Below are 13,271 nucleotides of genomic sequence, written 5' to 3'. Positions count from 1 at the left end.
CTAACCAATTTTGAATAACTACTATGCTTTTTTTACTAGTATTAACGCAGATGAGAATCCCAATCTACCCATTAAGTGTACTGTATCCTTTCACCACTGCAGAAACATGTGGACATGCAAATAATTAACTATTTAAGGAACCTTATGAGTTATTCTAGAAAACCCCATTCTAGCAATAATTAAAGGAGACGAAGAACTGGTGGATTTTACAGCCTAGCTCAATACTACCATTGCTGCGATCCAATTACCCCCTTTCATCCTTAAGAGGTTTTGCTTTGGGTAAAATCATCCTGTGTAAGGTTTTGACACTTACTTGAAGCCCCCATTTAACTCAATGGGGTTTACTTTTGAATAGATATATAGGACCGCACTGCAAGCTACCAGCCAAAATCTAAACCCACCCACAGCAAAGGTTCCTTTAGTTACATATTTAAGCACACAGTAACATTTGTATATGCCAACATAGGAAAAACCCCACATAACTCCCAAATAGTGAAAGTTGTATTAAACAATTTTGTTTTGCACACGTATTATTATTGTTATTATTAAGTACTTAATAATGAACTGTGTTTACCAGAAATTGATTTCATATCCTTTATAATTTAAGTTAAATACTACTTCTTTCATGCCTAGATCAGCCAAAGATCATACTTGGTCAGGTGCCCCCACATTGCTTCAGAGTCTTTATTTCAGTGTTAAGGACTCATGGGAACTTGTTCAAGTACAACATGGCCTTGTTCACTATTCCAGGGATATAGAAACAATTAGCAAAGCATTGTATTTTGAACTGGAGTAAACTAAGGTCACTGGCCACAGTGAAAAGGGCAAGGAGGTAGCCCAGTGAGCAAAACTCAGCCTTGTTTGTTTTCTGCAGCCTAAGTGATTATTTTCTCCATTGGAGCCACACCTTCAGGACAGACATTCTTAGCATATGAACCACAAGCTCATTCTTTAACAAAAGGGGGGTGTTATTTCACTTTTTACTGCTATGAGCTGATTTTCCATTGTTTTTATATCTGCTTTTATATTGGTATGTTAAATATTTCTATTGAAAATATAGTAGAGGCAAAATATTAGGATCCCATTGCAATTTCATAGAAATCAAACAGCTGTTTATTTCTTTGAAGTACTAATAAAACTAAAAAGGAAAAATTGGATGTATACGTGTGCAAGAAACGGACACAAACAAGTGACAACTACAATTCAAAGGAAAATATTTTAAGTGTTGCATCTTAGCCAGTACTTAGCTGAATTTTAAAAATATCTGGCCATCTTATGTCTCTGCTGACACTCTCTCTGCGCAAGGTTGCATAAAGCTGGAGCACAACCTTGATTTTATTATCAAAGTTCCAGTGGGAGGTGCAGGGAACGCTGATCAAATTTGCAGATGACACAAAAATGGGTGGGATAGCTAATACTCTGGAAGACAGAAACAAACTTCAAAGTGATCTTGATAGGCTGGAGTGCTCGGCTGAAAACAACAGGATGAAATTTAATAGGGATAAATGCCAAGTTCTACATTTAGGAAATAGAAACCAAGGGCACAGTTACAAGATGGGGGATACTTGGCTCAGCAATACTACAAACAAGAAGGATCTTGGAATTGTTGTAGATCACAAGCTGAATATGAGCCAACAGTGTGATATGGCTGCAAGAAAGGCAAGTGCTATTTTGGGCTGCATTAATAGAAGTATAGCTTCCAAATCACGTGAGGTACTGGTTCCTCTCTATTCGGCCCTGGTTAGGCCTCATCTAGAGTATTGCGTCCAGTTCTGGGCTCCACAATTCAAGAAGGATGCAGACAAGCTGGAGCGTGTTCAGAGGAGGGCAACCAGGATGATCAGGGGTCTGGAAACAAAGCCCTATGAAGAGAGACTGAAAGAACTGGGCATGTTTAGCCTGGAGAAGAGAAGATTGAGGGGAGACATGAGAGCACTCTTTAAATACTTAAAAGGTTGTCACACAGAGGAGGGCGAGGAGCTCTTCTCGATCCTCCCAGAGTGCAGGACACGGAATAATGGACTCAAGTTAAAGGAAGCCAGATTCCAGCTGGACATCAGGAAAAACTTCCTGATTGTTAGAGCAGTGTGACAATGGAATCAGTTACCTAGGGAGGTTGTGGGCTCTCCCACACTAGAGGCCTTCAAGAGGCAGCTGGACAAGCATCTGTCGGGGATGCTTTAGGGTGGATTCCTGCATTGAGCAGGGGGTTGGACTCGATGGCCTTGTAGGCCCGTTCCAACTCTGCTATTCTATGATTTTATGATTCAAATCTTGAGAAATACGGGATATTTCCAACAACCTGCTGACAGAATGCCAAGTACTAACACTGCCATAAGTTCTCCAGAAAGTGTCATGGTTAATTGGGTAGACAAACTCTATAATTCTTTTCTTAGTCAAGAAGCAGAAGAGAGAAATTATAATTATTCAGCTTTATTCAGAGTTTGTAACATACTATTGTCTGGAAAAGTCATCTTTCCTGCCAAGAGATTTATTCAGACATTCGAGACAGAAAACTTTCTATGCCGAACATACATTTTGTAGTCACTGTGAAATCCTATGAAGATCAACACTATGCATCAACACTACCCTTATGTTTTGATCAAAACACTTCTCATGAGAAGCAGGATCTCACAACCCCAATTATTCATATACCATCATTTAAAAAATAAAAAGTTAATACGAATGTATCAAGCACACTGATTCAGTGATTAAATACAATCCCTCACCATTCCAGACACTATCTATAGAAATTTTCTCCAGCTACTGCAGTGACTAGTCTTTTTAGTTATTTCAGGTGCAGGGAATATCTATTCCCTACTTTCAAGGTTCATGCAAGATTATGTGATATAGAAGATTGCAAGTCATCTTTCTATATAATTTTGTTAATTTTCTCTCCTACATCTTGCAAAGATTGCTTCCTACTTTGAAGGGTGATGTTTCAGTTGAGTGTGTGCAAGTAACCCACTACCTTCAGCAAACACCAGCTAATGTTCTGGACAGACTGCTTGGTTTCAGAGTAGGCCCTGCCCCCCACCCATCCAAATACTGGCAATACAGACATGGTGCCTTTAAGAAAGGTAGTTCTGACATTTGCAAATGAGATTATCTCTAGGTCAGGCAGGAAAGGTGCAGCTTGACATTATCATATCAATAGGAATTGCATAGAATATAAAGCCTCAAGGAAGGCAGAATATTACACTGATCTATGCAGGTGACCAGCTGTAAAGTCATTTTCCTTACCAAAAGACAGAAAACACCTTCAGCAAAGTGAATTAAAAGGCCTTCCACCAGGTGCACCTCTCAACTGAACAGTCAGCCTATTTGCATAAGGAATTCCCATTGTCATTTTGATGGATCTTTCAAGTAAAGCAATCAAACCTTTTGCTCACAAGAAGGAACTGTCATTTTCCAATACTTTTTATGCAAGTATTGGGTTATAAGCATATTGGCCAAGATGTCAATACTTTTATCTGAGCTGTATAAAAACTCTAGAGTTTGAGCAGAAAATGTGCCAGTTTTTGGATTGGTTTCTTCCATGGCTTGATGGTTTTATAACACCCTAATATTTCATCACAGAATACTTGGAATTCTTGGCACCCTGAGGTTCCATTGCAAGCAGTCCAATAGATCTCTGCCCAGAAGAGACACAAACCAGTTCCACCCTCTGACAAACCCAGAGAAAGGGCCCTAACAGGACACTGGATACTGCAGTTCGCCATAGACAATGGTTTGCCAAAAGCCTCATTTTTATTTTTCCTGTCCCTGCCAAAACCAAGGAGTTTCAATGCACCTGACTCTATAGCTACAGGATTGGGCTCTCCAGTGAAGGGAAAGGTATCTTTCAATCCCTGCCTCTCTTTGAAGGTCTTTCTACAAAGTGCAGCCTCCACCACCCCTGTGCTATGGTGTGTGTGTGTGCATTCTCAGTGCATCGACCTTTAACTAATTTGAACAGTCCCAGCATTTTTAGTGCATTCTTCCCTGGCTAACTAGTGGGAAAGGATTGCAGCTGGGACCCCTTGTTGTTCTCCCTTCATATTTCTTTGTTATTCTGAACTCATAGTTGGCCACCTCTTCCTATTATGTGAGATAGTCAACTACGAAGTTCCACAGTTACTGAGTGCCATGGACTTGGGTATACAATCCCACTTCCAAGGCAAGTGCACAAAGCACTAGAAAAATGACTCTGTGTTTGAATAAATTCCTCCCTTCTTGTTATGGTGACTGTGCATCAGGAACCAGCCCAATCACATCACTTTGTCTTCGCATAAATCTTCCTCTCATCCTTTTCTTCCTCCCTGCTTTCTATATTCACCCTCAACCCTTTCTTCTTCCTCCCCAAGAGCATTGGAGATCCCAATTTACCTGGTCCCCACCCCCTCAAACACTCCTCTCAATAAACCCTCCTGACGATGAGTTGAACAGTCAGTGCATATCCACCGCCTTGTTTAAACTCTGGAGCCAGGCTCCGCAAGAACTCAGCTGATTTCCCCACAATTCACATTCTAAGCATAAATGGCTTATTGATCTATATATGTACATTGCAGTCATTCTGCCAAGCTATTTTCTCCCACAGGAATAACTGTACATTTAAAATTCTGGTTTGATAAATATTTGCCATTGTTTGAAGAAGTTTGTGCGCATGTGTTCTGATACCGGGGTGGTGGTGGGGATAACTTTTCCTCATGGTGGACCCAGGGAAAAAAATCTGATTGGCTGCCACCAGTTAGGATGAACCTCCTGACACACCCTAATCTGTTCAGTTGCTTGTGGAGTTTCTGAGCCCTATTGCTAAGGTTCCCTGCCTTCAGCTCTGACCTTGAAAAGAAGAAGAAGGTGTTTTGTACTTTCTTTCCCAAAGTTTAGGGAAAGAGGTAGCTTTTTAACCATGCAGTCTTGGGAAGAGTTCAGTGAGAGAACCCTTTTAAAACACAGTCAAATGTCCAATACAAAAGATTGCTTATTGGGGGGGGGATGGGGGGCGGGGGGAACTCAGTTAGATGGTATATAGGAAAGCTCTAGAAGGACTGAGGGGATCTTTTTATGGGGATTTCTGCTCAATAAAAGCCAGCCCCCTTTAGAGACAGTGATGGTTGATCTGTCCAGTAACACAATAGCCTCCATTTCTGATATCTAGCCAGCAAATCAGAAAATTACCTAGTGGTTGGAGCCACCTTCTTAACACTGGCAACTTATCTCTCAAAAGCCCAAGGTGGTTGGAACCAGTCAGCCTATTCAAGAAAAAGGGACTGAGGTTTTGTTTGCATTTTGTAGAGCAAAGAAGTGAGATAAGGCTAGATAGAACTATTCAGGTTGCCCAGCAGGGTGCCAACTGACCAGATGCTTTGGACAGCACTGAAGATCTATATCAGAGGTAGGGGATTGTCACAGTATGTGTATTGTTTTGGGTTCCCCTCTTTGACAAGGACACACTATTGCCAAAGTCAAAAGATCCTTAATGGATGTGTATCTTGAGAACATGTGGAAGTTTGCACATGCGTCTAAAAGAACAAATTCTGTTAGATTGTCCAAAGTTCTCTGTTAAATTCTAGACATGTAACAAGCCCTGCAAATCATTGCTTTGAACACCCATGCCTGAAGACAATTTGTGTAACTATAAAGCTGCATGAAAGTTAGTTGACCCAAAAGGTATGTGCATATGGGGGGTGTATTGCTTCATTTGCTCTGCAGTTTTCCTTTTTACCTGTAGAAACAGTCACTGATGGCTACAATAGACATTAAATGTTCCCCAAACATTAACCTTGGTTTAGTGATCAGAATGGGGGTACACAATCACATGCTCCCTCCCTCTGCCCCTCCTGTGCTTAAATTCCTCACATGCATACTTCTCCCTTTACCACAATTTGGTGTTATATTGGAGAGTTACTAACAATGATTAAGGACACTCCTAAAACACCAGTTAACCGATGTTAATGTTTGGGAATATTACGCATGCATCTGCCTTATTACTGACCTAGTAGACACTTCTTACTGAGTATTTATTAATGGAATCGAGATTTTTGGTCATTACAACTGTGTGCAATGGCTTTCTAGTTAATTTGGTCTGTGTGCACATATCTGAAGTACTAAACATTTTGTGATCAGGTCACCATCTTCTTTGACTTGCATTTAGTAAAAAAAGAAATATTTTAAGTAGTATATCATGTTAAGTTTATGTGCTTTATGAATAGCTCATTCCCCACCCCCGGATAATGAAAGTAGGTTAACTGAAATATTTCATTGCATTTAGTGTGGCTTTAATGTAGCAGTGGTTTGGTCCTCATTGACTGGCCCACAATGGGATGTGCATGTGGCTCCCTCCCTGACAGTTTTTAAATAGGCTTTTATGGGTATTTTTGGATGACACTTTAGTCCATGGAGTGTGAATAGTCCACTCCACGGATGACTTATTTGCGTGTTGCATTTGGGCGACATGGAAGGAGTACTCCATGGAGTAGAAGACTCACACTCCGTGGAGTAGTCTTCTCCTCCACCCACCCAGTCCGCCCTCCTGCTGAATGGTGGTGCTGGTTCCTGCTTATCTTATTGGGGTATTGCTATTCCATGGGGAGGGGCACTGGGGGAGGAGAGACACAGTGTGCTGAGAGGTACCACAGCCATTGCTGGAGCAACAGTGGAGGTGGCACACTGATTCCACCTCCTGTCAGGAGGTGCGATGCCCCCGCCAGAGCCATTTCTCCTCCTTGCAGGAGGTGGAACCAACGCGCTGTCGCTCTGGCAGGCACATCGGCTCCCCTGTCACTGGAGGAGATGCTCCTGCTGGTTCTCGCTGAAGCAGCTGCACAAGGACAGGCAATGGGGGCATTGATGCGCCTTTGGCCAGCGGCTGGATTTCGTGCCCTGACACGCGAGATCATTCTGTAGCCTCGAAGCAAGAGGCTGTGGAACTGTCTCCTCGCATATCATGGCATGAGAACAAGCCACCGCCAAGGACACATCACTGCCCATGGTTTTCAACCCTGTCAAGGGATGACAAGGCTTGGTGCCTTCCTTGTTGGGGCCATGGCAATAGGGAAGTGGGCGGCTATAGCAACGCTGCCTCCTTCCCTATTGCCATGGCCCTAAAGCTGAAGGAGGGTTGCCACGCTGACGCAACCATCTCTCCTGCAGCTGGAACGAACAGGACAGATTCCTGCGCCCGCCCCCGTCCCCAATTGCCAAAAGAGAAGGCAATCCTTTGGTGTGGCAGGGGAGATGCTTCAGCAACTGATTCCTCTTCTCTTCTGGTAAATGGGGACGGGATGCTTGTGACAGCTGCAGGACAGAGCCTTCGCTACCCATACTGCAATCCATTTGGGGATCGGCTTGAGGGAATAGAAGGCACTCCTTCCATCCCCTTGAGCTGAACTCTGAATAGATCGCGGGGCAGGGGCAAGGGACATGCACATCCCTCGGAACATGTGGGGCGCTGCAATTGGCGGCACTTCACCCAAGGATGGCATGTGCCCATCCTGGGGAGCTCCCGATCGCTCTGCCTCATGGCACGATCGGTGGTTGCTCAAGTGCTTCTCGAGATGGGATTATTTCCCATGCCAATAGAGGTGCACTGGGCAAGAGCAGCAGGGATTTCTGCCACTCTTGCCTGGTGGCTCTATAGACATGGGGAAAAACTACGCAGAGGCTGCCACACGACACGCAACACAATGGTTGTGCAGGAACTCTCCTCTGCACAGCGTCAATATTCTGCATGGAGTGTTTTCCAAACAACCTCCACTGTTGTGTGGTTTTCCTGCCAGACAACACGTTTCTCAACGGTGGAGTAAAAACTCCACTGTGGAGTTCTAAAACCACCATTGACTAACATGTTGTCTGAACTGAACCAAAGACTTAGCTGTTAAAACAAATGGATGTCCAGTTGTATTTTATGTTTTACTGATGCTTTTATTTTAAATATTTTATGCTGCTGTTTTAGTTGGCTGTATTCTATATTTTCTTGCTTTAAAAGTTTAACTTGTAAACCTCCTTAAGGAAGCTTTGTCTCAAAAAGTGGTATAAAAGTATTATCAATAAATTCAAAGCTTTACTTGGGAATAATTTGAACTAAAATTATATATATTGTAAAAATGACAACTCAATAATACACACTTCCATTACATTATGCAGATTATAAGGGGGGAAATGGAAGGCACACTGAAAAGTGTTAAGGTACTAATTTTAGCATGCCTTAAGAATAGTGTGCATAATTATGTACTTCCTAGAGACAGTAATCTGAAAAAATTTGACTAGTATTGTATCTATTCCAGTTGCCCAATTTTACCTGTATTGTGCTGATTCATTTCATGATACAATGCACTTCAATAAACTGGAAAGTTTCCCATGGAAAAAAATATAATAGTGGAAGGTTTTTCAGAAAATTTTCCTCCCCATATCACTGCCACCATGTAAGTAGACTGCAAGTATTTGCATTAGTAAGATCTCTCTTTGCATGCAGGCTGGAAATTCACCAACTTTCCATTTGTCTGATGAGTTCTGCATAACTTTTACTAAGTGAAACTGGTCCAACAAAAAGCTCTCTCATTTGTTTATGACAATTTCAACAGTTTTCATCTTCTCAGAACATCAACACACATTTTCCCAACAGAAGTATACATCTCATCATCCTCTTGGTATGCATACTACATGGCATGCATAAGTAAAACACATATGTTTGAATATAATAGACTCACAACATAATTCCCTCAGACATATCTTTTCGAAGAAATACTCTCAATGCTAAAGTTCATCAGTAACAAACATTTTTTTTCATAAGTAGAATTCTCATACAACTATAAGCTCATTCTATTATTATTATTATTATTAAAAACACCTTACAGTAAAATCACTAGAACCCACTCCTAGTATCTTAAGCCCACTCTCAATTTTAGTTTACAGGAAAGGTGGTGTAAAACGGAACAAAATATTTAGATGTGGTTGTTTCTTACTATCATCCCCTGCTAGTCCTCAGAGCTCTAGATGGTCAACTCTTTTGTACTGAACTTACATCAATTGACATTTTACTATGCTATCTAACCTAAAGATGTTAATGCAATTAACATACTCTCCTTCTCCTTAGTTTAGTTTCTTCACCAACTTGCTATTAGTATCTCTAAAAAGTAGGAAAATGAAGCCAAAACATGGTTTCTTCCTGTCTCAGTCCCCCAGCAAGTTTCTGGATGAAGACACTTTTCTTTTTCGTCCTGCAGGATTATCACATTATGTCACACACTACTTAAATCAACTAAGATTTCCACTCAGAGTTTTTTCTTTTCTGAATCACAGAGTGGAGAAGCAACCATGTAGAAAGCTGTAGTTCCTTCCAAGGAAGGTTATTAGATTATTATTCTCCCCATATTCCAAGTTGTTCCTGGGTCACATGGCTGAGAAATTATCTTGGACAGTTTATTTTCCTCTCATATGAAACCTCCACAAAAGGAATGTAACTGAACCATCCAATTGCTCTTATTTTTGTCACCCATACAAATACTTATTTTGTGTCTACCCCCACCCCTCTACCACTCTCAATTCAGGAAAAGGGGAAGACAGCAGTTACAACAAAGAACTGGAAGACATTATGGCTAGATGGGGTGTTTTGTGTGGTTCCAGATCATGCTGATTATGTGCCATATTTATTTTTTGAATAGCTTATTGTTTACCCTTTACTTGCTTGCACTCCTTCCAGCACCTCCATCGTTCAGGCTTCCCATGTTCAAATTTTCTCTCCTTCTTTAACTTCAGGATAATAAGCAAGAGTATTACTGGGCTATACCACTTTTGCTCATTCTGAAGTTAGTCACAAACAGCAGAACAACAGTCATTTCCCTTGCTATTTTTAAAAATCTCTTTAAGTATTAACTTTCACAATGTCTATAAGCAAACATGGCCAGGATTACACATTGAAAAGAGTAGCCCACATTATACCCACACTCACATTTGATACTTTGAAATAAAACAAGCATCAAAATAGCTAAACCTCCCTTTCTCTGGAATCAATATATATGCCTTATGACTGAGCGCATGTGTGGTCACACACATACACATCCTCTCTTCCCCACTCGCCAGGGATTAAATACAACTGAGATTAATACACAGTTGCAATTAATAAGCACAGAGAGGCCTTTGGGCTTCTTTTCAAGAGGCAGCCACTACACTTAATCCATCAACACATATGCACAGATGTACCAACCTACTTACAATCCTGACACTTTTGTACTTTTCCTTTCTATCAAATATATACCCTACAATGTTGTTCTTCACCCTCCTTCCCTAATTGCCCACTTCCCATCCCTAAATTGGGAGTAACAGCTCCTCCCATATATTAGGCCCGTTCAAAAAAAGCTACTTAAAATTTAAAGAAAAGTGAACCCAAGAATTTGTTCTCAGTTTCAGAAATGAGCTGAGCTCACTGTCCTTCCACACAAAAAACCATTTGGTTAACTCAAGCAGTATGTGTGTGTGGGGGGGGGGGGATTTTGTTGCTGCTAATGGGAGTCAGAAATCCTTGCCCATCTACTGCAAGTCACCCAGAGATCTATCTTCTGAGCACTCCTGAAGTAATACAGATAGCAGTAGGCAAAGATCAGCTACAGCAGCAGTGTTAAGATTAGTCCTACATCATGACACAAGACTCCCACAGAAAACCTAAGCATCTCCTGCTTCTCCAATGTATCACCCTCCTCCAGTCTCCTAATGTAATCTGCTGAGTTCTTCCGCCTTCTTCTGCTCCTTAAAAACAATTAATGCATTGATGAGGCATGAATTCTGTGAGGAAAGTGTACCCCACTTACACTATATATTCAGAAGTCTCCATACTCCAATAACATGTATCCCCCGACTTCTAATCCAACCCCAACACACTTTTAGCAGTGCCTCTTGAAATTACTTTTTTCAGTATTTCTACCATCACCAAATTGTAGTTCCCTTATAACTCCTGCCCCTGTGTGACTAGAAACTGTCCACCTTGTCCAACTATCACCATCCCCTAAACACTTCAGAACAGTATCTTTGGATCAGAGTCACCGCTTCCCCACCTACAATCTACTTTTCATTTCTGCTTAATTCCACCCTCTCTCATTTCTCCTATAAGTTCATTTCCCCCTTCTCATCAAACAATCTACACCTCCCCCCATAACTTATTCATTTAGTATTTCTCCACTGTGGGGAATCCTTCAGTGCAATCTAAGGTTTTTCCTACCCTGGGACCACACACACACACACACTCAGGCTCCTCTCTTATTGGAGGAAATCCCTCAGTGCAATCTAAGATTGCCCCCATCCTGGGACTGTCTGTCTGTCTCTCACATCCAAATACTCACCAGATTTACAGTCTATCCTTCCTCTACTAGCTTATTCCACTACCACCCATTCCATTCCAGTTGGAGGGGTAAGGAATGTAAAATTCAGTGTAAACCAACCCCCCTCTACAACTCAGTAACACTCCTTGCATCTACTGCAGTCTCACTACAGTCTCTCTCACACACAAAAGCTCCCTAATATGCCTTTCCTCTTCCCTTCAAGTGAGAACCATAGAATGGGACAACAAACCCCCTTCCTCTGGGTAATCTAGCTATCTCGGCCACAACTGAAGAAAGTTAATAATCATCAACACGCATATATACACACACGAGTTAAGCCTTCCCTCCTCTACCATCTGCCCCAAAGGGCTCACTATTCTAAAAGCACTAACATCTGGGTATTGTTGTTTTTAAGGGAAAAGATCTCCTCCAATGGGATGCTCCCGCATTCACTCAGGAAAAGCCCATCCCCCACACTTCCAGGTGTGTGTGCGTGAGTGCGTCCCAATTCTAAAAACATCATTATATCCACCCCTAGTGATTTTGGAATTTAGAAAAACTTATTCCCCCCCCCCCAAAGCCAACGCTTCCCCTCCCGGTGAGTTGTTTTCTTTGCTGTGTGTGGGGGGGAGATAATCTCCTTCAACTCGGTCTAGTCGCGCCCCATTTAACAACAACACACACACACACACCCGCGCAAAAACTCATTCAGGAAAAACACAAAACAGCCCTTCCTTACCGCTCCAGATTTTTTTTATTGGCGGGGGGATCTCGTTCAGTGAAATCCAGCCCTCTCCCCTTTCCGAATTCATGACACCCACCCCCAACACACACACACACACACTAACACACACGCAACTCAACAAAGCATCTCCCCTCCCCCCCCCGAGTAAAACTTTAAGAAGGCCACGCAACTAACCGACGGTCTGCTCACCTCAAACCGGCTCTTGGTGACCCCGTTCATTTCCCTCCTCATGGTGGAGGCCCGGCGGGGGACGGCAAGGCTGAAACCAGGCCAGGCCAGGCCGAGCCGGGCCAGGCCGAGCCGGGCCTGGCCCCCCACCTCCTCAGCGGCGGCGGCGGCGGCGGCGGCTTGGGCCGGTCGCCTGCTTGGCCCGATGTCCTCCCTTTCCGCCGCGGGAGGGGGGAGAGGGAGGGAGAGAGGTGGGGCAGGGATGGCAGAAGAGCGCGGCCGTCTGCCTCCCCACAGCGCGGTGAGGGCGGGGGGTGGGCTCGGGCCCGGGGGTGTCTCTCCGCCGGCCAGTTGGAGCCCCAGACTCCGGAGGGGGGAATAAATGGCAGCCCGGCCTGCCTCAACTACAACTACTTCTTCTTCAACCCAAAACAAAAACACTCCGCACCTGCCAGCAACAGCGCCGCTCATTGGACGAGGGCGGCACACCGGAGGTGGGGGGAGAGCCAGCGGGCGGGCGAGCGCAGGCCACGCGCGCCTCCCAAAGCAGGAGCGAGCGAGCGAGCGGGCGGGCGCGCGCCTTCTTCGAGGACGAGGAAGACGGAGAAGAGGAAGAGGACGCAGGAGGGGGACTGGGGTGGATTTTACCCCGGGCTTTGCAGCCGAAGCCACGAGCACCCACCTTAAGCCCACGCAAGTTTCCTTGCAGAGGGCTGCAGACCGCGCCCGTGTGCGCTTACGAGGCAGTTCAGTTCCACGGATTTCAGCGGCGTTTACCTCCATGTCTGCTTGCGTAGGATACTTTCCGCTGGTTTGAACAGGCAACACACATTTCAGTTAAACTCAGCAGTGGTGACTTGCTCCCGCGAAACTGTACATAGGATTACAGTCTTAATCGTTCTGTTTAATGAGCTATTAAACAAAGCTACTAGTTTACTTCACGTACTGGTGAGCTTTTAACCCTTGAACCATTGCTTAGTACGAGCTTAATTCTAAAATCTTTATTTTAATTTTTTCCTATGCTTTCCCCTAGCTTAGGTTTGAATCCCAGGGGTTCCCCGTCC

At 43.5% G+C, this 13,271-nt stretch overlaps 1 protein-coding gene across 2 annotated transcripts in view; it reads right to left on the bottom strand.

The window, feature by feature from the left end:
* FBXL20 (F-box and leucine rich repeat protein 20) overlaps positions 1-12,409 on the bottom strand; it is a 113,847-nt gene extending 101,438 nt beyond the window's left edge. For both annotated transcript variants that reach the window (XM_063138538.1, XM_063138537.1), the window contains exon 1: positions 12,229-12,409. In XM_063138538.1, coding sequence (XP_062994608.1) covers positions 12,229-12,270 — 42 coding nt within the window. In that variant the 5' untranslated portion in view covers positions 12,271-12,409. The remainder of the gene's footprint in view (positions 1-12,228) is intronic.
* Positions 12,410-13,271: the final 862 nt, after the last annotated feature.

This window comes from Elgaria multicarinata, chromosome 11 (genome assembly GCF_023053635.1).
Source record: "Elgaria multicarinata webbii isolate HBS135686 ecotype San Diego chromosome 11, rElgMul1.1.pri, whole genome shotgun sequence".
Taxonomy (NCBI): domain Eukaryota; kingdom Metazoa; phylum Chordata; class Lepidosauria; order Squamata; family Anguidae; genus Elgaria; species Elgaria multicarinata.
Note: the sequence above shows the minus strand (reverse complement) of the source record. Positions and strands in the feature narration are given on the sequence as shown.